Below are 22,319 nucleotides of genomic sequence, written 5' to 3'. Positions count from 1 at the left end.
TTATCTATTTGGGATCAGTTTGTCAAAAGCGAATTTCTGTCAGATAACAACGAATTGAAATCCGCATGAAAACACTATGAATTGCTCATATAGATCTCTTCCGCTGGAATAGGAAACATCGACTGAACGCACCACAAGGTTTCTAATGCTCGTAATGTCGGTCCATAATTACGACTTCGAGTTGTGATTGATTAATACTAACAAATCCAAGGTTACGCTAAGTAATCAGAATCATTCCAAGCAATTCTGATAATGAAACTGGACGAACAGAACACCATCTTAGTGCTGCTTAGTGTTGTGTGAGTTTCCAATTCGTATTTGGAGGTGAATGTATTTTCCGCGAGTTGGCCTAGGCCAGGCGCACAAAACAGAGGTGAGTTTCAATTTAGCGACGCATATCTGCCACCTTCCGACTGTCAATACCGTGAGCGAGTTTACGCTTGTAGACGCGATTGCCACGCCGGTGCTTTGCGCAACAATTGTTGCCGTATAATGATTATTCATTAATGAAGTATTACATTCGAAATTATATTAGAGCACGTGAAGAATACGTACGGTAAGCGTACTGCCTGAATCAACGCGTTACTTCTATTACAGGAGACCCCGGGTGTCCCTGCGATTTGCATACTACTTTTCGCCGGCTCCTAATCTCAGGAATGCTAGGCATTACTCTACGTCGGTTGACTCATATCTTTTCTGCGTGGGGTGAGGATTTTGTACTGTCGAAGTGTGAGGCAACGCCCTTGCGTGAATTACAGATATCGGCATTCGGCACACGCCAGCTACATTGTATTTTCGGTGGCGGGAATGCAGTGACTCTGTCGCAATACTGTGCAATTGTGCCGCTTTTGCAGCATGCTACGATATCGTGCAACGCCGATAAGCTCCGGTATGTTCACCAACTGAGTCATGGGCATTCTATGTGGCGTGCAGCCAGAGCAAAAGCCTCGGCTCCCTCGAACCAGAAAATTCCTTGAGCTACTTGAAGGCGAAAATTATGACGAAGACGCTACGAACCCAATTTAGAGCGATCCAGAAGCCGCCAAGTATTCCAACGCGGGCACGATGCGAAACTAAACGCTTCACCTCTCACCCCGGCCCCCGAGATAAACACGAGTCCGAAGTCGACGCGATAACAAACGAGTCGAAGAAGGTCTGTGACGGCTCGCGCTGTATAACAGTTTTAGTTGACGGGGGAGCGTTGTGTAAATATCGAATTAGTCAGTATGCAACAAATTTACCGTGAAGAAATCCTGTGGAATGGTTTCGATTCCAGCGATTTTCGAAAGCTATTTTGTTTTACCTGTACACATACCGGTCGATCGATAAGTATCGTCTAATTCTTCTGTTCCTACCAGAAACGCAAACATTATCACAGCGGCCCAGCGGAATACACGTGTACAAAACGCATGCGGGACAGTGAGATTACGATAACTTGATGTACATGTTTCCTATTGTTTCGTGACTCAAGCTGCAATTCTCATTATCATTGGTTAATCAAGTACATTATGAGTTTGTTTGCGTAAACTTTGTGAAATATGTGAATGAGCTACGAAATATGTAAGGGGGCTAGTCGTAAACCATTGTAATTGCTTTACGAAGTAAAATACTGTTGTGTACTCATTAGCGAAACCTTTTGTGATATATGGGGGAAAGTCACGAAATATGTGCAGACGCCCCGTCATAAACCATCATAATTTCACATCCTTACGGTACCAGACTTTGTTGCTACAACACGAACGAAAATGTGGAGTGCTCGCGCTTGAGTATCTGCGTTTGGTGGGTGGGAATGGGACCGAAATTTGATGATTAGTCATAAGTGGCTCGCGTTTCGCGCGGCGCGCTCCATTTTCGGTTTGGTAAGTATCCCGCAAGGCCACCTACTGGAATTTGCGTGTCTGAGAGGGTTCAAAACTGTGCGGCGCGATTACTGCGAGCGTGCATAACAGGAAACAGTCTGTTCACGGAAGTCGGTTTATGGTGCTCTGCAATATAAGTATTTTGAAACTCAGACGTTTTCACAACCACACTCTTACATGATTACCAGTATAACAAAACGATACTTGCAAACCGGACGTGATCTTGTGCATTGATCTTACCGACACCAATAAGTCACTGTTTATTAAATTAATGAGATACTATCCGTCAACGTTTTTGCTAACAAACTTTTGTGTTCATTGGTTCTACTTTGATTCACATTTCTGTTTACGGGCAAAAGCTAAATGCATTTTAAATGATTCATGGCCATGTCTTGTTGGTGGGCTATACCGAAGACGCGAATATTGGACAAGAAGATATCGTCACGTGACAATGTCTCGCGCCACAAATCATGACTGTTTAAAATATATTGGCGCAATTACACGAAAATGAGGATCGGCACCGAAGCTCGAATATATGTACTGACGCCAAACATATTCAGCTTTAATGCGAAGACTGCGTCGGCACTTGTGAGATTAATTATGTTCGCCAAAGCAACTCTTTGAATAATGCTGTGTAGTGCGATGGGGGTCATGAATTTGCTAAATAGATATGTCTATTTTGTTGTTGTTTGCGGTATTCATGTCGACTGCAATGGTCATTTACTCCACGTCTAGGCTGTCGAACAACGCTTACGGGAATCAGATGGTGAGGAGGAGCATAGATAAACCTCGAACATTTGGGAAAGGAATTTGGAGTCGATCTCGGTCAGACTCGAATCCTCTACATATTGGTGTTGCAGCTGATGCTTTTGGCGGCGTAAGTGAATACTGAACGGGTACATTTTAAAGGGACTGTTGTATTTTCTACGTATCGCTTCCTTGAAACGACACCACCCAGCTACGTGTTGTTGTTGGAGTTACTTGAATATGATCCATAGTGCCGTCATGCGGATGCATGAAACTACGTTTCGTGGTTTCCTCGTCGCGAACAGACTGTTAGGCATGCAGATATTTTACCTTGTGACTCCGTGCACGGAATTTCTAGTCTTACCATCGTTGCTTGATCTACCTTCATTTCATAAGTCGTGTATTCTGATGAAATTAACATCATTCGAAAACGTAGACGTAAATGGAATCCAGTAAATAAAAGATCAGTTTTGATCTCGCGGAGTAGCAAAGTAGGTTATTTGAGGACATGAAGATTGAATCAAAAATTTGTGTCCGAGTCACGAATCATTCAATGTTCTTCATACGTTGCTGCTGTTGTGGTTGTTGTTCATTGGTCGTTTTACACCAGACCGATATTCTTCATTGTGATTCGGTATCTGTCGACTTTTAGCACGGCCCACTTCTAGGCTTTACAAGAGACCGCTCACGCGGAATACGTGGCGAAGAGGAGCCTAGATATACGTCAAACACTTAGGTAGGAATTCTTGAGTAGACCCCGGTCGGACTCGAACCTACAACCCATTGGTGTTGTAACTGTGGACTATATACCACTACGCTATCTCGCCACCCCACTGCATGCTGTTACCCACTCACTTTACACCTACATGGAGAATAGGCGCATTCAACGCGTAGTGAACAAACTCTCGCGACCGTGTTTTTAAGCCTAACTTGATTTTAAGCATATGATCAAGAGACATTTTTTAAATACCTTATCTGGAACTCATTCATCGAGTCCTAGTTCATGCTCGGAAGATTATTTGAACTAAGCTCCGGTCTCTACAGAGACGTATATGCTCGACACAAATTTTCGCCCCCCCCCAATATTTACGGATTCGTAAAAGAGGACATGTCTACATGCGGGAGATTTATTCAATCAACCGTGATCGCTGTTGAATTTTCTAAAACCGGTCATTTTTCCGATTAGGGGCTCGGAAAACCGACATCCGCGTCTACTTTCCTTTGAGTTGGCCTTTTATTAGTCAACTTTCGCGTCACATGCAGAATAGGCCTTCTTCACGTGCATTTATTTGCAGTGTTAATTAAACATACCGTCATTGTCCATGAATAATGCACAAAATATTACCGATTTTTTGTCCTAAAATCACACCTTTCATCATGTTTATTGCCAATCCCACATCGCAGTCTGTGTCCTGCCCAGTAATTCGTATTTTCAGTGTTGGGCTCATCCAATTAGCGAGAAGCGTGTTGCCAATTGCGAGATTCTGCTCAGCACGCGATCTCCTGCTGAGTCGGTTTGCTATTTGTCAGGGATATCTAGATACCCGTGGGTATTTGTGCACGATAGAAATTAGCTCAGTGATTTGTACACGCGCAATCCTCGCTAATTTGTCGATTGCTGCACGCGCACGCAATCCTTGCTAATTTACCGCGTCGACAACAGGCCTGAACAATCGCATCTACAACGCAGGCCATATGTGCGCAAGATATAATGGCTGGCCTAAATCAGGCGTAGGCGATTATTTTTTCCCGCGAGTCAAATAAAAAGCAGACAAGACGTTTGGGGTCGAGTCAGAAATTTTAACTATATTGTGTGGCGTAATAATTGTTTTCTACATTGAATTCAGCGAGCTAAATTGTAAATATTGTCATCACGGTGACGGTCAATGATCATTATTCGTCGTCGTAATTCAACTTTGGTAAACATATACATTATACGTCTGGTTCTCAACCGGCGGTCCACGAAAGCATTTTCAGGGGGTCCGCGAAGCAGCAATAATTTGCAAAATGGTCGATGAGCTATAATGTGTATTTTTTAAATTAGAGAAAACACGAGGAAGACTGACTTCATTACTGCCAAAACTTCAGGACTCACATAAACAGAATGGCCGTTCTCTTTTTTTTGACATGCCCGCCGGTTCATCATTTATGGCCTGGGTGATGATGATTGGCAAGCACTAGTCTTGTTTTACGAATTAGAGATTTGGAAACGTATCACGTAACAATTTCAAGCACTGCACGTGTAAATGTGACAATGGCAGTAGGCCTACGGAAGATTTGCACTAAGCTAGACCTATCTGGAAACAGTGACGGCTGGTGACTATAATTGTTACACCTTTTCTACACGGGTAAAGGCTTTTCCCAGAATCTACATGCCATTTTCAGGGTGCGTAGGCTACTATACATGGGGACGTATTATACACGGAAATTACGGTACCTCACAGGACATTCTAATATTTTCGCCCCCCCCCCATCGCCCCCAGTCGTCCCCTTTGGTAATATCGCCCCCTTGTTTCCCAAAATCGCTCCCTGGGGTAGATATCGCCCACATTGGGAACTACTGGTGTAAAACGGGATTGTATACTTGCTACCGATATTACCCCATTAACAAGTTATACAGCAGCCAACACCCCAATCGCCCCGATTTTGTTTTTATGATACAATAAACATATCAAATCAAGATTGATCCCGTACGCCTGCAAGATTTTTTACATCAGACAACGATATCAATTCCGTTGATTGGCTGCAAAAGCATCATTCGCTGACTACATGTAGTGTAGTTCACAGCAGAGAGTCGCTAAATATTCACAAACGGAAAGCTGGATATTTCGAGCAAACTTTTGTAACGGAGCAAATAAGATTTTTGAGATGGTCAAGGTGCATGCTTATTTAGTGTTGATTTTATTTTATGCTGCCAGCGCCATGCATAGAGTGACCCGCAGTTGAAATGCAATAAATTTCCATCGAAGATGTAATAATGAAGCGAAAATTGTAATATATGAAAAAGGTTCGCAGTGCAGAACCTTCCGAGGTTCGTTTGTGAACGGGAACCTCTAGATTTCTTAGGTTCACACACAGAACGCTAACGCGAACCTCACGTTTACACCATCCCTAATAAACACGTAATGTGCGTGGCCCTCTTGTAACAAGTTGGCGAAAAGCTTGGGGTAATACAGTAAAACGGGATGATACCATTGAGCTGATCGTTGAGTTGACTTGATCGTTAATTCGAATCTGGCTTGGGCTACGTTTTATCGAAGTTCTACTCACGTGGTCTCAACTCCATCTCACGAATCAACGTCGACCCCATATATTCAAATTAACTACGAACAAATCAACAGAATTAAATTGATGGGCACAGATCATTATTAATTTGATCATGTTAACTCGATCACAAATTGAAGCATTTGCTTTTACACAGTAATTTATATATTAAGCGCAGGTGAGCGGAATCAAGTTAATAAGTAGTATCATGAGTGCTTACTGTTTACTCGTGCGAAAAAACGAGCAATAGAAATTGTTTTAAAGAGGTGATTTCATTGAATTGTCTCCAAAGCACTGCTGTTCGAATGAACCATGCATAGACATATCATTATGTGTGTTATCTGTTTAACATCTTGCAAGCTGCATCTCCTTACATAACGAGCAACGTCAGGGTGACACAAATCTCAGTAAGCCTTCGAGAGTGATATAATTAACGCCAATAAAAAATAATGAAATTGTCGGAAGTACTACATTATTAAATTAATTGTCACTTTGGGATATAGTCAAACCCTTATTGGTAATGAATACTTGTTTGCATAGCGAATATGCACGCTCGAATTATGGTAGCAATAAGTATTTTTTGCCATCTTGGCTTATATTCTGATTTCAATATATACAGACTGATCCCTTTATATCGCCCCTAAACTCCATAAATTTTTATGACAGCCAGCCAATACTTGAACTTATCACTAAATCGGATTTACAGCTAAGATTCACAGGTGAAATATGTTTTGAAGCCGTTGCTTTACTTGGAAATCCAACCTTCTTAGTGGAGCAATATAAGGAATGACTTGTGTCTAGGGTTGCAAGACGTATTTTGAAAGAATTTGTTTATAGCATGGTTTAAGCCGTGTTTTACACAAATGTCATTAATTTTTTTCGAAATATGTATAATATGTATATTGTGTGTAAATACTATAGAAAAGCTTGTATTATGATCCTTGCGACGACAGTCACCAGATATAGTCGATGCATACGATATGGAATGGTCTGAATTCTCGAAATCGTCGACAGTTCAACACTTCTGGATCACTGTATCACTTATCTAAAAGATTACTGGTGAAATGATTTTTTTACAAATAATCAAAATTATATTATCTGAGTCACGTGAGACATCACAAAACAGATAAGAGTCGTCGGATTTATACAACATTAATAACTCAATACCCCATTCTCGTCACGCCCATATCATTTGGTTCTGAATTGCTACTCGGTTGTTATGCGCCTAGTTCAGTGATTCCCAACCTTTTTCGACTCATGACCTCCTTATCAATCTCGACACATATTTTCGCCCCCCCCCCCCCCCCCCATAAATATGGCTCCGAAAATGAGGACACATAATAATCGGGAAATGTATTCACCTAACTCTGATCGCTGGAGAATTTACCACAAAAGAGGCCATTTTCCGAGGTGGTAGGTGGTTGGCAAACCGGTTTCCGCGTCTACTTTCCGTTGAGTATACTTTCATCGCGTCATATTCAGAATAAGTAGTCTTCACGCGCATTTTTATCGTGTTAATTTGATATATACCACTTGATATTCCAACATCTTCGCGCCCTATCGCCCCCGTCCCCAGTCGCCCCCTTTGGTATTTTCGCCCCCTTGTTTCTCAACATCACTGGGGGGGGGCGATATCGCCCACGTTCGGAACCAGTGACATTGTTGAAAGTTCGGTAAAATGTAAAAATGTAACAAATAAGACTTCTCAGTACAGTGGGACCGTCGGTTGTACGTTACGTTGAATTCGACATAGGGCATAAAACTACTAATTTGATCAAGATCGACCCCGGCCGCATCAATTCATTGCTCTATTGCGACACTGGAAGGGTCGTCGTAATATTAACGGCACTCGATAATCACGCAGCAGGTGACTGTTGCGCGTGCTACTACACGACGAACAACTCGCCACCCACCTTTTTGTTGTCTACTTATAGAAGGGAAATTACTCGTAACAGAGAAATGGATATTGTTGTTTACTCCAGCGATATTTACGTAACAGCGCGCAAATTATTTCCCGCACCACAACAGCGTTCCATTCCGTTGGCGGATTCCAGGAATTCTTCGAGCAGCTGGTGATCGGGAAATTCCCGTCTACAAAAGTACCTGCGTTTGTCGGCTGCGCAGCTTCAATAATTTTCAAACTTTTCGCCGTTGACATACATGCGATATCGCAGGACAACACATTAATAGTTCCAGTTATTGCATAAAGTTCTCACAATTAATGTCTAGCAGTGTCTTGATACTGAGCTTTGATAAACGACTTTGATGCCAAAGTATGCCATTGCCGAAGCAGCATTGCCCATAACCCCGAAAAGTAGACTTTGTTCGGTATAAACAACAAATTATACCAACTGACCGATAAAGCCTATAGGACACACGTTTCTGAATAGACTAGGCCATATTCTATGCACAGTATACTCCTCTTCAAGTATACATACTGTATCGACTCTGTCGGGTTGGAAATATTTCGTTAGTGAGAAATATAGACAGATCCCAACGTGGCAATGTAGTAACATATAAAATAGAATTCGGCAGGCGACCTCATAACTATAGAAGTCAGAAATCTGGGTCGCTACAGTAAAGTCACCTATTTATTGGGGTTACCATACCTAGGCCTACTCTTTTAAGAGTATTTGTCTTCTTTTTTGACTTTTTTGAAAGTGTCCTCGGAGGACGCCCAATTGTCCTCTTTTTTGAGAATATTGGTCACATTTACGGCCAAATTCGACTGAAATACCGTAAATTAGCACCGAGGTAACGCTCTGACGGTATTTTGGGAGCAGATCCGGAAAGTTGATATTTTTTTAGTCAACCGCCTGATAATGTGAAAGGAAAAACTGTATTTTGGGCGCTAAGCGAGAAAGTTTTTTTTTTTTAGTCAACCGACCGCGATTTGGGAAAAATTGACCATTTTTTCAAGATTTTCCTCCGGTTTTGCAAGTTTGAAAATTTTGAAAAGGTGTATTCTTTTCAGATTTCCAAAATATGGTAACCCTACTATTGATGTAAGTACCGGAGTAAATAGCTATTGTATATACGTCGAACTATGTAATTATGTGGTTGGACTATTTGCAACCTTGAACATTTTTTCATTAATAAGGTTCTTTCTCAATTATCTCGGTAAATTAGAGTACTGACCGGACCATTCTGCAGTTTGAAATCTCTGGTTGTTAACCTTGTTAACATAGTTGCTGCGCCATTGCGTTAGGTATTGGAAGTTTGCACAGTAAGGAAGCAATCCTTCTTTGCAGAAAAACAAACTCGCAGGACGTCCGTCCGGTTGGAATGCAAAATCCCAATCCAGCGTGGTGTACATTATTATTGGTTTACGCATCAGGTCTCGATTGCTAACGCAATCATATTATTTGGGATGGTAAACCATACTCGAGGTTGGAACATGTTGTGCAATAAGGAGCGCATTTCTTGTTAGGACGCTAACCGATACTGCAGCGTGTGATCACCAGATAACATACCTCGGTTGGATGCTTGTTTATGGAATGCGGAGTTTCAATCGTTATCATTATCTGTAATATGCCCGTGCGTGAATTTATTAAGATTTTACACTCGTATCATCGCACGACTCTCTAACACGTGAAGCTCTGGTTGATGGTGAAGACACTGTACAGCACATTTAGTTATAATTCGGAACGAAGCAGGGACTTCCAGCCCGTTCGGCCAATCCCTCACCCCGCCCCACCCTGATCCAATGACCTAACGCCCTTAGTAATTAGCTATGAGACAACGTCGTTAACTACAACCATTTTTCAACGCATTAGCTAATCTTTTTCATTAGCGCACACTTTTTCGTGACGTTACTATTGCAATCTGGATCGATGAAGTTGAAAATATACGTTGTAAACTTTTGCAGCTCTACATTGAACGCTGACACATCTGTGGTGACGTTGTTTGTGGAAGTAAACCTGTAATCAATAGACTCAATTTGGGGCGAAAAGCGTTCTTTTTACTCAGTTTTACGGAACGTATGACGCAATCTACTATTGTCGGAGCAGTAATACCACCATGTGATCATGACACAATGAAGATAATGGGATACAATGCGGACAGCCGCAAAGTGCTACACGACGATGCAATGCTCTGATCGATACTTATGAAGTCACCCTATGCACGTATATTATCGTGGGGAATAGGAGAGTAAATGAGCACCATATATAGGCCTCTGAATTCAGAGCGATTCCTCGCGTGACTGACCAACTGTTATGAAGTTTTGACAACAGCATCCCCTGGATTGTACATGTCCATACTGGGCGCAGAAATCGACATGTCTTCCTTCAGTTCAAATGCAATCACAAACAAAAACAATCTCCTTTCGAAGAAGGTGTTGCAAAATGATAAGTACGCCGGTTCGTGCAGTATCGATACATCTATGCGAAACTGCGTATAATGCGAACGACGTCCTCAAGATGTGAGTGCTGTGTAAAGAAACCATGACGTAACGTTGAATCAAAACAAACTTGATCAGTTTGTATGATGTGACTTTCACAACATTACCAACAATTCCCCCGATCGGTTGCGTTAGATAGCTGAGTCCCGTTTTGACGCGTTTCAGGGCTGTAGTAACATCTGTTAAATCGAGTTAAAAGCACTTGGGTCGGGTTATTCCCAACAATGTTGAGTTATCTTAAGCATGCCCGTCTATGGTGATTGAAACTGCATGGGTGGAGACCTAATATATCGGTCAGTTCATTGAATGTTATGTCACTATTGCGTTTCGTGAGACATTATTGATATCGTTCAGTACAACAACAATGTCAATAATGCCAAACCCGCCGCCTTTATGGGAATTTTACTAGATTGTCCTAATTATACCGTCATTACAGGGATATAGATATGTGGATATCCCTGCTGTCATTACTAGGCTAAATAAGAGTGAATTTTTATATTTTGTGGCATTGCGAGAACTGTTTCCGAGCAATCCCTTCTGGAATCATTTTCATTCAGCCCCAGGATAACAATATATTATTTTATATGAAACCTCCCTAAGGATGGTCTCTATGACTGACATAAATGGAAATATGAAGGATAGCCACTATCGGGAGAACATAAATTTATATCAGCCAAACTAGATCAGCGTACGGAGAAGTATCCAACTTGTGAGTGGGTATTTGACTAAACAAACCCCGGCGGAAATAATGGAACAGTGTCCTGTACCTACTATACCTACATAGGAATAATAGATTTACTTTGGAAACCGGCTGTGAATACTGGAACACAAAATTATACATGATATCTTAATCTGAAGCATACAATATGTGCAGAAATAGCATACTATTAAAGCAGTGGTTCTTGAACTTTCAGCCGAGACCCAGATCTGAGTTTTAATGGCATCTCGCGACCCAAGCCTCACACATGAAAAATAATTCACTTTTAATGTTATTGCGATACGTCTTCGGTGGGAATGTATGAGATAACGACAGCCGTTATATGCAGCGCAGCTCTACGAAAACATGTTTGGCGCATGCGATTTCAAATCGGGGTTCATTAATTTCCTCTGCGAGTCGCATTTGTACTACTGCTAACTCAAATTGTAAGAACGGGACAATTCGTTGCCCACCATTTCGGCATCTCGATTTCGAAGATTTTGGACAACCAACGACGGTCACAGTCAATTTCGACCAAGGTTTAATAGACGCCGATATTTTTGGCACCACACATTGCCCAGCCGCATGTTAGTCAAAACCTCATATCTTCATATCATTTTCCTGCACCCGCTCGTTGCACACCCCTACATTAAAGCATCCCAACGGTCTTCGACGGTGTTTTCCAGAGAAACCAATCTCGAAAAATTATTTACATGAATTCGAACCAATTTGTGTAACGCAAAAGTCGGTGCATTTTCCTAATGAAGCTATTGTAGTAATAACTTTACTATACGCGTCTCGCTTATTGGCTACAGTACCCAACACAATGACCTGGGATATGTACAGCCTATCCACAGGATATCACGCGAATAGATATATTATTGTTGCAAGAAATTTTAACAAATATTACATACATATTGAAAACTATCTCTGGTGCTGTCGCGACCCAAAATTATGCCCGACGCGGCCCATACTTTAAGAACCCCTGTTTAAAGGAAAGTATCGCGCCATGCCCCCCCCTCCGGTAAACGTAGGCTACGCCAGTAACATCTACATATTTATATTGTGGCCATACCATAGCAACGCGAACGCATCCGGTCTTGTACACTCAAGACACATTGTAAATGAGCCAAAGCAGCAAATATCTAAATTACAAGGCGGTACATGTCGAAACATAGTACTCGCCGGTATCTTGATAGCATTCGCGGTATTGAAGTTGTAATTATCAGTACACTGGAAAGATGTTGCTTAATTGTTATCTTAAATATGACAACCCTGTTTACAGCTGAAATTGCAGTGGCATCAGTAACTTGATTACTTTCCTTTATTGGCAGTATTCTTGCATACAAACGTGTATATCAATTCGCAAACTTTGTTGGCATAACATAATAAGGGGCCCTTGCAAATTAACAGTCGATCCGTGCCGATCATTTAAGCCAATCGCGTTATGAAGCACCATTCGCCGTACCGTTATTTAACAAGGTACTATCATGATTGACCACGCGGTCCGACTACGGATATATGACAACAGTTATACATCTTCTCCGTGTGACGAGATAGCGCCCTATAGGCTGCCGAGAACGTGTCAGAGAACCAAAAATGTCGCTTGTTTTTTTGTGTGAAGACTGTGGAATATTTGCAACTTATTTTTATACCAAGCAACGTATCTTTCCGCGTAAGAAATTTAATATACGCCTTATTTTCTGGACTATTACCGATTCGCGGTCTACGTTCGACTTGAAGGTAATGCTAGTTTGTAAACAACAATATAATTATATAGGATGATTAGAAATCTACTTATCATGACGTAAACAATGAACTATAGTGGAGGTATTGGTAACCTATATGACTTTTGCGACTGCATCTGACTCGTATATAAACCGCCGCTGATATTTCTTGACTTGGTAAGAATTGGATAATACCAATGACATTTCAAACAAAAACAAAACATGTGGACAAAATATGGTGATGTAAAAATGACGTACTTTATATATAGCGCGCTCGATATTTTGCTCGCCAAGCGGATATGAAACAAAGTTGAAGATAAATTAGAATCCAAATGAGAATGATGTCGTAAGTTGATATTGCCTTAAAAGGATTTTTATGGTCGCAGTAAGTTTTTAAACTACAAATGCTACATCATAGCGTTCCATCTCATGTATGAGCACTTTGAGCAGTGTCGTATCCGTCGTAAATATGAGCATTCCACTTATATAGTTTACAAAATATGATATGGCTACCGCGGTATAGGTGGCTTTCATGACTACTTCAACAAAAAGGCTCCCCGTCCCTGCTAGTGTGATTTCCAGTTCGAAGATTCGCTTTCAATGCAGTCAAGGGATGTTATTGCCGAAACCGATAATTTGGATTTCTGTTTTCGCACTGGTGTTACAGAATGGCGCTATACTTCTGTATCAACAGTACTGCAGCGAGTTGGGTAATAATTAGATCAACATGTAAGAAGTGTTTCGGGTACACATGCCAGTTGTTTAGGTCAATACAACCCTACATGAACTGGGGAACCGCAACAAATATTCAAGATCCAGCCACAGCGAATTCAAATCAAATAAACTATATGTCATACTCAATAGGATTGCACAGTACATTGTCACATAATACGAATCCATGTGTAAATTTAACGTTGATCGCTAGTACCATGCTGTTAGGGGCTGGTGTAAATGCAGGGATGTTTATAAGCATACGGATTTAGTACGCGTATCTATTAATATAGATTCGGCGTACACGTCATAACGTATATCTATTTTGATAAAGCTTGTTGCGTGAATCGAATAGTCAACACAAACGCGTGCCTGCGACGTCACGTGACCAATCTTATCGCAGAGTGTTCGTAATAGGCACAGATACGGACCTTCATATGTCAGCTTTGACACTGTCAACTAATACGGTGTCATGATGCTTGCAAAATATACCTAAAATAATCCTTCATTAGGTAAAACAAACTGCATTATCTCTCCCTCACCGAGATAAAAGCATATGTTATTCTTATACGTATGACAAGGTTGTAAGGAGTGTTACATACATTACTGTCCAATTGCAGATATTTTTCAGGCTGTCGAAACGATGCAGCAAGAGACTCGAGGTTGAAATCAAAGTTGCTTTACCAATAATAGCATGAAATTCCTGCTAAATTTCGTCAATTCTCGATATGTGCTTTTATGTCGAGAACCCGATAGGTATATAACGAATACAAAGAAAGCGACCGATCTATATATGGAATGCTATTGCACAGCGGCGGGTAACTTCTCCGGTGGGCGGGCCGGATATCGAAAAATAATAACTTGGCGGGGCAGATAACAGAATATATACATTAATCGCGTAGTTATCCACCTATTCAAGGAATAAATCATATTTAATGTAAACTTTAAGTTTAAAGCATAGAGACCAAAAACAGTATTTAATGAATTCATTGACAGTAGCCGTTGAAGTCTATCAGACATCTGTGGTTGGTCAGAGTTGTCAACTAGTTCTTTGAACTCTGGCAGCATGTCGAATGTAGAAACTATTACTAAAGACTGCACGCGAACATCGGTCATATGGGAAGTCATGGTCGTAAATATATGTACGGTTGTACTTCCAGCAAGTAGTTTCATGTCTATCTTTCTCAGGTTGGAAAACTTGGATTCATTCTGTGACGCATAAAATTTCTCAATAATACTTTCAGAATTTCACTTTCGGGGTAGAAACTCTCTGCGGATCGCTCAGAATTCCTTCGCGGGTCGGATCCGGCACGCGGGCCGTATGTTGCCCGCCCCTGCTATTGAATATTCTCATGAAATCAAGAATAGTCACGTTGCTCAGTCGCACGATGGAGAAAAGCACACAATCGCTCTAACGAATGAACACATGCAATTCCCAGCGCAAATTAGATTGTAACCAAGCAAGTCCATTCTTAAAATGTGACAAAACCACTACGATTTCTTGTGCCGCCAATGCCTATTGCAATGTGAAATCTGATATTGGTAAGTGATTCTTAACCTTTTCTCTTTGGCACCTCATAACTAACAGTACTATGCTTCACGCCCCTCCTAAATTTAAAAGTACACTAAAAGCAAATATGCCTCACGAGGTCATATATTGACAACGAATAATACTGTGGTTGGATATAGTTGGCACTGGTTCGCTGCGACCATACCCTTCATTGTATTCAATTGAAGTAAATTAGCAAATAACTCTTCAAGTTAATGAAATTTATGTGCATACCTAATACCTACTCTTGACAGCTGATATCACTTATTGCAAGAGATGCACCTTTGAAAAAGGGGGATTCAGACCAAGCCCTGAGAGTCTGACTTGAGGTACGAAGACCATTGATCAGTATAAAATATCAATGATGCCACCTTGAGCTTGCAAGATTCTCACGTCTCAAACGCATCGGAAAAATATTTAATAAATCCTGCACTCAGTCATAATACAGAGCAGATCTTTGGAAGTCACGACAGCGGTCTTTTGAAAATGAGCATAATAATTGCTCCAGCACCTTAATTTAAATTTAACGAGAACATCCGGATGGTCGAGTTGGTGCGAATCCCTAAAAGGTCCGGGTTCGAGCAAACACGAAATTTTTATGAAGATCATTCAAACAAAAATCAATACTGGGGTTCATTTCAATATGAATATACTATTCAATTGTATATTAGAGTTCGGTACCTTCAAGAACCTCTTGGAAACCATTGTCGCCTTGGTGTCTATACGCCGCTGTGGTTTTATGCAGAGTATGCGTCGCTTGGTGTCAGAGACTGCAGCAAAATGTCCGATCATGATTTCATCTTTTATCAATTTGTTGGAAAAATTATCGTAGTCGGGCTATTTTTCGACCGGCCTGGGGTACCAAACCAAGTGTCCTTGAACTGCACGGGGTCTTCGGAGTCCAGAAACGATTTTGCAAGACTGAATTTAAGTCCCGTGTGAGCTCCATCGAAAGCTAGCCAATACATTGGTTACATCTGCAATAGCGTGATGTTTCAAGCAAAATTCTTGGGATTCACTATAATTCCGGTGGTTCTTGTCAGTTTGATGGTCTTCGTTCTAAAATTCAAGGAAATATTTTTCTTCGTGCTAGAATTCAAGGAATTTTGATCAAAGCTGTTAGGAGTTCTGCAATTTTCTGATATTTCGCAAAAATGTCTACAGGAGGCAGCCGACTAAATGTCGAACGCGAACCTCTAAATTATAACGTTTGCATAACGAACAGAACATTTCGCATCCCACCGTCCCTATACCTGACGATCACGTTACAATCTTGCATCAGGCGCTAACTGAGAATAATTCTTCAGTGGTATGATTCCATAATGCAAATTAAAAGTTGTGTCAGAATTACGACATGAAATATACTAGTACTCACAAGTGTGATGGGTGCGTGAGTTGAAATCAGAGATTAAGCTGTAGTGCACGCCATTGTAATTGGCTGCCCCCATACGGTTATGTGACACTTATTTAGGCTGTATGACAGAATTAAATTCAAACAATATAATCGTGTATGGGTGTCGATGACCAGCTTATAGCCCAGTGGTTCCCAACCTTTTTCGACTCATCGCCCCCTTTTCAAGCTCCACACCGATCATCGCCCCCAAATATTGGGAACCGAAAAACACATACAAACTGTTATCACCGGCGAGTTGACTGAAGAAAGGTCAACTTTCCGGATCGACTTCGAAATTACACTTTTACAGCTAAATTTTCGTGAGTTGACTAGTAAAAGGTCATTTCTCCGACTTGACTCCAATATAGCCGTTTTAACGCGCCATCGCCCCCTATCGCCCCCTTCGTTATTTTCGCCCCCTCCTATACCGCTAAATCGCCCCCTGGGAGTCGATATCGCCCACGTTGGGAACCACTGTTATAGCCTCTTCGCTCTTCAATGTTTACTTGTTTATGCTACATGCTCGCCGCATGTTATCAAAATGAAAGTAACATTGCCATAACGCGGGTCATAAATAATCTGGGATAACAGAAACGTATGTTGACTCGCCGAAAAATTTTCCAAGAAATAGTTTTACCGGCATTTTTGCCATTTATAGACTGGCGTTCTATTTTCTCCGCCTTTAGTTTACACGCGTCACAGGGTGTTTTTGAGACGGATGCTAGTATGGAAGAGGGAGTCTTATTATGTGGTCCTTAATCCAAGTTCATGGACCTGTCTGCACGGATAAATATAGCTCCTTTGTTGAAACCACCGGCGCTCCGTGCAAAATCGTGAATTATGCACTCCCTAAAGTGTGGATCAACCTGTTTTCTGCTGAAAGTCCGAATACAGTTGGGAGTATATAAAATTAAATATGCAGATCGCCAGACCTGCTGCCATCCATGTACACAACCAGCGTATGTATGTATATAGTTTACATTGTGTATTCACGCAAACAATTCAATATATCTGACGCACCTTCAAGTCAATCCTAGCAGCATCACAATCATTCGGTGACATCAAAGATTATGTTTTTCAAAATTCGAGCAAGGTATTTAGATCTTCACCAACGCACATTTCCAGTCCTTACATCGGATCTATAGATTTTATAAGCAGACGAAGCAACATACATTGTATTCGAGCAATTGATTAATCTGCCACTTTATCTTAGAGGCCAAGAGAGCATAGGAGGCATTTAATTGTGTCGTGTCATGAATACTATCACTACATGTAGACATGGTAGAGGGTCTATAAATAGTGGAATATGATATGTTGATGTCGTAAAGGGGATTCACCCTTGTTCTAAATTCAACTTATTTTTATTGTCGTTTACAAATGATAGGAATGGGACTGAATGAACAGCTCAGGATAAACAGTTACGGCTACGTGGGATCGTGCGTCTGTTGCAAGGAGTGGACATTCCTGGTCCATGAAAAAAACAGATTTGCGGCCTGCGGTCTTTTAGTACATACTGTTATTTTTTCTCAAAATGCCGACAAGTATATATATACCAGGCTCGCTCGTTGAAATCACCACATCAGAATGGCCCGACTTGTGAAGATGAGTATTACGTCCACGATCTGTTTAGTCATCATTGTGGCGGCATTCGCGGCGAGCAATGCCGTAAGGAGGCGCCCGTATAGGCGGAGGGGCAATATACAAGCGTGTGGCTCGCTATTAGTCGACGAGCTGAACTCGTATTGTCGGAATGGTATCGCGGAACAGAAAAAATGTTACATTGCCTCCAGGGTTCTATGCAGAACGACGAGAAATAGAAACACCCTGGCCATATGCAGAATCAACTGTGGTTTTAGACGTACAAGTAAGCTGCGATATCATTCCTTTTGCAATCTTGCTTTGAGGATCTGCGATAGTTTGTACGTGCTTCAAGTATGAAACTGCAAACGCTTGACCCCCTGCATAGGTCAATGGAGGCAAATGAAGTCCCATAATATTTTCGTCACAAGCCTACGCACAGCAACAATTATTTTTACCACATTAGGTATGAATATCATCGGATTTCGTGTAAATTCTATTTCATCCTCACAAATGTCTCCCTTCGTTTATGACGTGATATATTTGAGAAACTGAACTCTAGCGGGTATTTAGGAAAATAGTTTTCTTGCAGCAATAAGTCTGTGCGATGATCTCAAATATCAGCTGCAGAACTCGCTATTTCTCCGAGCGCAGATGTGTCTCACGAGATAATAATGGCTTTCAATTATATTTACATTTGCGTACGAGATTTATATTGGTTTTGATTTGACTAATCTTGAGTGTATGCGGAATGGATTTAATTAACGAGTAAGACCGATTACGGATGTCAGTGTCACCGACTGGCAGCTCATAGCTGCGAAGAAATAATTCAAATAAAAGGCTCAAGTAAACATCACCCAGTATACTGATGTAGCTTGGCGCATAAAAACGAATAGAATTCAGCCAACTAAAATTTTTGAGTAACGTCCTTCATTGGAGCATATTCTTGGAAATATGATAATATTTGACAACAAATTATCATACTTCGCACGTTATTTATTTGCAGTATATGTGAAGAGGGGATGAACCTCACTTTCAAAATATCCATATTATATCTATAAATATTTTAACGTTATTCTAATATTTAAACACAGTTTTTTCACTTTTTTTCAGAGAGATCAGAAGACATTTTATCCGAAGAAGAAATGGAATTCATCAATCGCGTGAAGCGTTCGAATCGGTAAGTTTCTTAGCGACTTACTATGTATATGAGTCACTGAAGTAATGTGATGGATAAATGCATAGACATGTCATAAAATTCAACCCTCGAATGTATGTTAACATCAGTATTACTGCATCTATCATCTCCGATGTAGATTTACATCATGATGTAATTTTGAGCAACATTCCAAAAACAACATTCTCGTGATGACATAAGCTTTTGTTTTGAATCTGTGGACACGAAATATCGACGAGATGGCGGTAATTCAATCAGTTTGTTGTGAAAATATAAATAAAATGCTACTCAGGACCCGTTCGGTCGAAACGGAGCAATCAGGTCAAATCACTACGCAAAATCATAACAAACAATACAGCTGTCCAACAAACTCGTAATCAGCAGTGCACCCACGTAACATACAAACAGCTTGCCGGAGAATAAGGACTAAGGAGATTGACTCAGTCGCGAGGCAAAAGGAAATGAGGGCCAAGTCAACAGGACCTTGTGACGTAATACTCTCGATTGCCACAGACGGCCATTTGTTCTCGTGACGGAGCAGACTTTAAAGCATTGATTGAAAACGTCATCAACAGTCCAACTATGCCTGTGCATTTATATGGCAATGGCACAGCTGACAGTGGTAATTTAATTACGACTACCTAATAGTGACTTTCGAATTCCTAAAATGTGTGTAACGTAAGGATTGTGCGAACTCAGGGTACAAGTTTGTTTTCGGTATGCTAGCCGTAGTAATTCGGAGGTTCGAGCTCGCAAAAAAACTTTCTTCTCGGTTCGCGTCTGTTTTGCGATTAAATTTGGTATTGTTTCGTGGATGATTACTCTCGTCACTAGTTTGCGATTCTGGATCATAATGATCACTGTACCTGTGCACATTGTACGGCCGTTGTTTACTGCAAACACTACATACGCCGCATGCAGATCCTATTGCTATTATATATAAAATCATTCAGTGGTGCTTTTCGCAACAAAGGCTGTTGAAAAGACGCAACATATCCTACACAAGTTCTACAATATGCATATATAGGTTTATCCTGGAGAATATAATGTCACATGGAAAGATGAAACTCTTGAAACCAGATATAAGAGATGGTCAAATTAATGTTGGTTACGCTCGGGGTATTGGAAAGTAATAAACTATTTAGATCAAGCATAAGATTTGAATAATAAGAAAAAATCGCGCCACCAACAGGGAAGAAATTAGCTCGGGAAGTTTGATAGAATATTGTCGTGGGCAGCACGTAAAAACTTCACGGCCGTGTTTGAGACCTCTGGTTTAGTGTTAGATTGTGTCGTTGCGTTTGTGAGTTTGTATAATACGTTAAAATCGAATGCCTAATTTTGTTGCAGAAGTTTGGCGAGATCCCGGCGACATCAAACAAGACGAAACTTCGTTGGGCAGACCATCAACTCCCGGTGCTGTTATGGACAATGCTCGATTGCCGACTTGCAGTCATACTGCAGGAGAAGATGACCTAATCGCTATAGCAGGCCTTCGCCAAACAATCCACGATATACTAATACCTTGCCTGAAAATTCCGTATGAGAAAAATACCGCAAGACACTTCACTAGCAAAAATGCTGCACCCATATACCATTCGAATCCAATTAGAAATTCACATTTTCGCCACGTTGTCTATGCGAAATTTGTCATGAGAAGCGAATCAAAATTCTGGAGCATTGTACTATTTTCGAAACGACCACGTTTGATTCTTTTTTGATGCCATACAGTCAGTATTCTTTGCATTTCATGCGAACTATAAAATAACCACTGAATGTTGTTTTTCAAGCACGTATACGTCAAACAATCCTTTATGTACTCCTTACTGCCCACGATAGTAATATACTAGGCTGGTGAAATATCACGAACAATGTCGCATTATCGTGAGCAAGCCACCGTCGCGCCTTGATTTGATGAAGTGTTTGCAAAAGAACAACGCTTGCCGGTCAAGGGTGACAGTGCTTTTTAAATGGTAAGCTCCGAAACGCGTCATCGGCAGAAACAGGCATGCGAACACGTGTAATGATACAGATGGTATGAATATCGAGTGTCACAATAGGATCGAATTGCAAAACAGGTTTATGGGTGCAGGGAAGTTTATGTAGCTCGAATGTTCGCATCCAATATGAATCTTCACGCGCAGCAATTTACAGACATTGATTTCATTACGGAAAGAAGTCGTTCGAGATGCAGACCGACATCAAAGCGCATAATAGCAAGTAGGCTGTATACTTACGGCGAGTTAGAGATACACCTGGCCTTGCCAAGGAGTGGGCATTAAAGGTGATTTCCCCATCGGTACGCAAGTTAGCACTTAGTCAATTTGACGCCATATGTGCGCCACATTCCCATACATCGATTACGTCATATAATGGTACAAACCCCCACAGAAGTTTTAATTCGAATAGCAAGTGCCTCGCGCAATGAGCTCGCTGTGTTGTTGTTTATGGTATATTCATTGTGTTTGTCGACTACAATGGCCATTTCAACCAGGCCGATATTCCTTGTTTTGATTCCGTAACTGCTGACTCTTAGCGCGGGCCACTTCTAGGCATTTTGTTAGACACCGCTTACGCGGATGAGATGACCGCGTTTAACCTCCAACACTTAGGTAGGAATTCTGGAGTAGACCTCGGTCGGACTCGAACCCACAACCCATGGTGTTGTAGCTGTGGAATATAGCACTACGCTATCTCGCCCCCCCCCCTCCCCCAGCTCGCGGTGTCTAGCAAGTGGCAACGATTTCATTAGGTTTGGAGTGGCAATGATCTATATACCAGAGGTCCGGTTATTTTTTAATTTCTGATCTGCGAAATAATTAGCGTTGGATTTCAAACAAGAGGTGTTCTAAAACACGTTGTCTAAATTATGTATTAAACATTGTTTTAAACAAATGCCATTTCAAAAAAAATGATGTCTTTAATTGTGTAAATACTTCGGAAATAACATGTAATATGAACATTCGGCCGACTTGCACTAGATCAGGGGTGTCAAATATACTACCCTCGGGTCGCATCCGCCAGACCATTTTATCCGGCCCGCGAAGCAATTCTGAGTAGATTGAAAAATACTTGCAATGTTTTTATTGTGATATACGGGCAAGTATACTTCCATTAAATACTCCCTCCAGACTGTAAATGTCGAGCATGTTATAGGTCATATTATATCCACCCGACAGTGGTGTTGTAGTTTCACTTTAATCACCTTTAGGGGA

General features: G+C 41.1%; 2 protein-coding genes across 2 annotated transcripts in view; both read left to right on the top strand.

Annotated features, from left to right (window-relative positions):
* The window catches only part of LOC145440848 (cell division cycle-associated protein 7-like), a 346,780-nt gene that overhangs the window by 302,923 nt on the left and 21,538 nt on the right, over nucleotides 1–22,319 (top strand). The window lies entirely within an intron of this gene.
* LOC145440865 (uncharacterized) lies at nucleotides 17,910–20,976 on the top strand. The gene is made up of 3 exons (XM_080318632.1): nucleotides 17,910–18,213; nucleotides 19,041–19,107; nucleotides 20,455–20,976. The coding sequence occupies exons 1-3, from the start codon at nucleotides 17,934–17,936 to the stop codon at nucleotides 20,576–20,578; spliced, it is 471 nt and encodes a 156-aa protein (XP_080174758.1). The 5' UTR covers nucleotides 17,910–17,933; the 3' UTR covers nucleotides 20,579–20,976.

This window comes from Botryllus schlosseri, chromosome 6 (genome assembly GCF_051294905.1).
Source record: "Botryllus schlosseri isolate E-star chromosome 6, Bs_hap1, whole genome shotgun sequence".
In the NCBI taxonomy this organism is placed as follows: Eukaryota; Metazoa; Chordata; class Ascidiacea; order Stolidobranchia; family Styelidae; genus Botryllus; species Botryllus schlosseri.
This window is presented reverse-complemented; position numbering and strand designations above follow the sequence as displayed.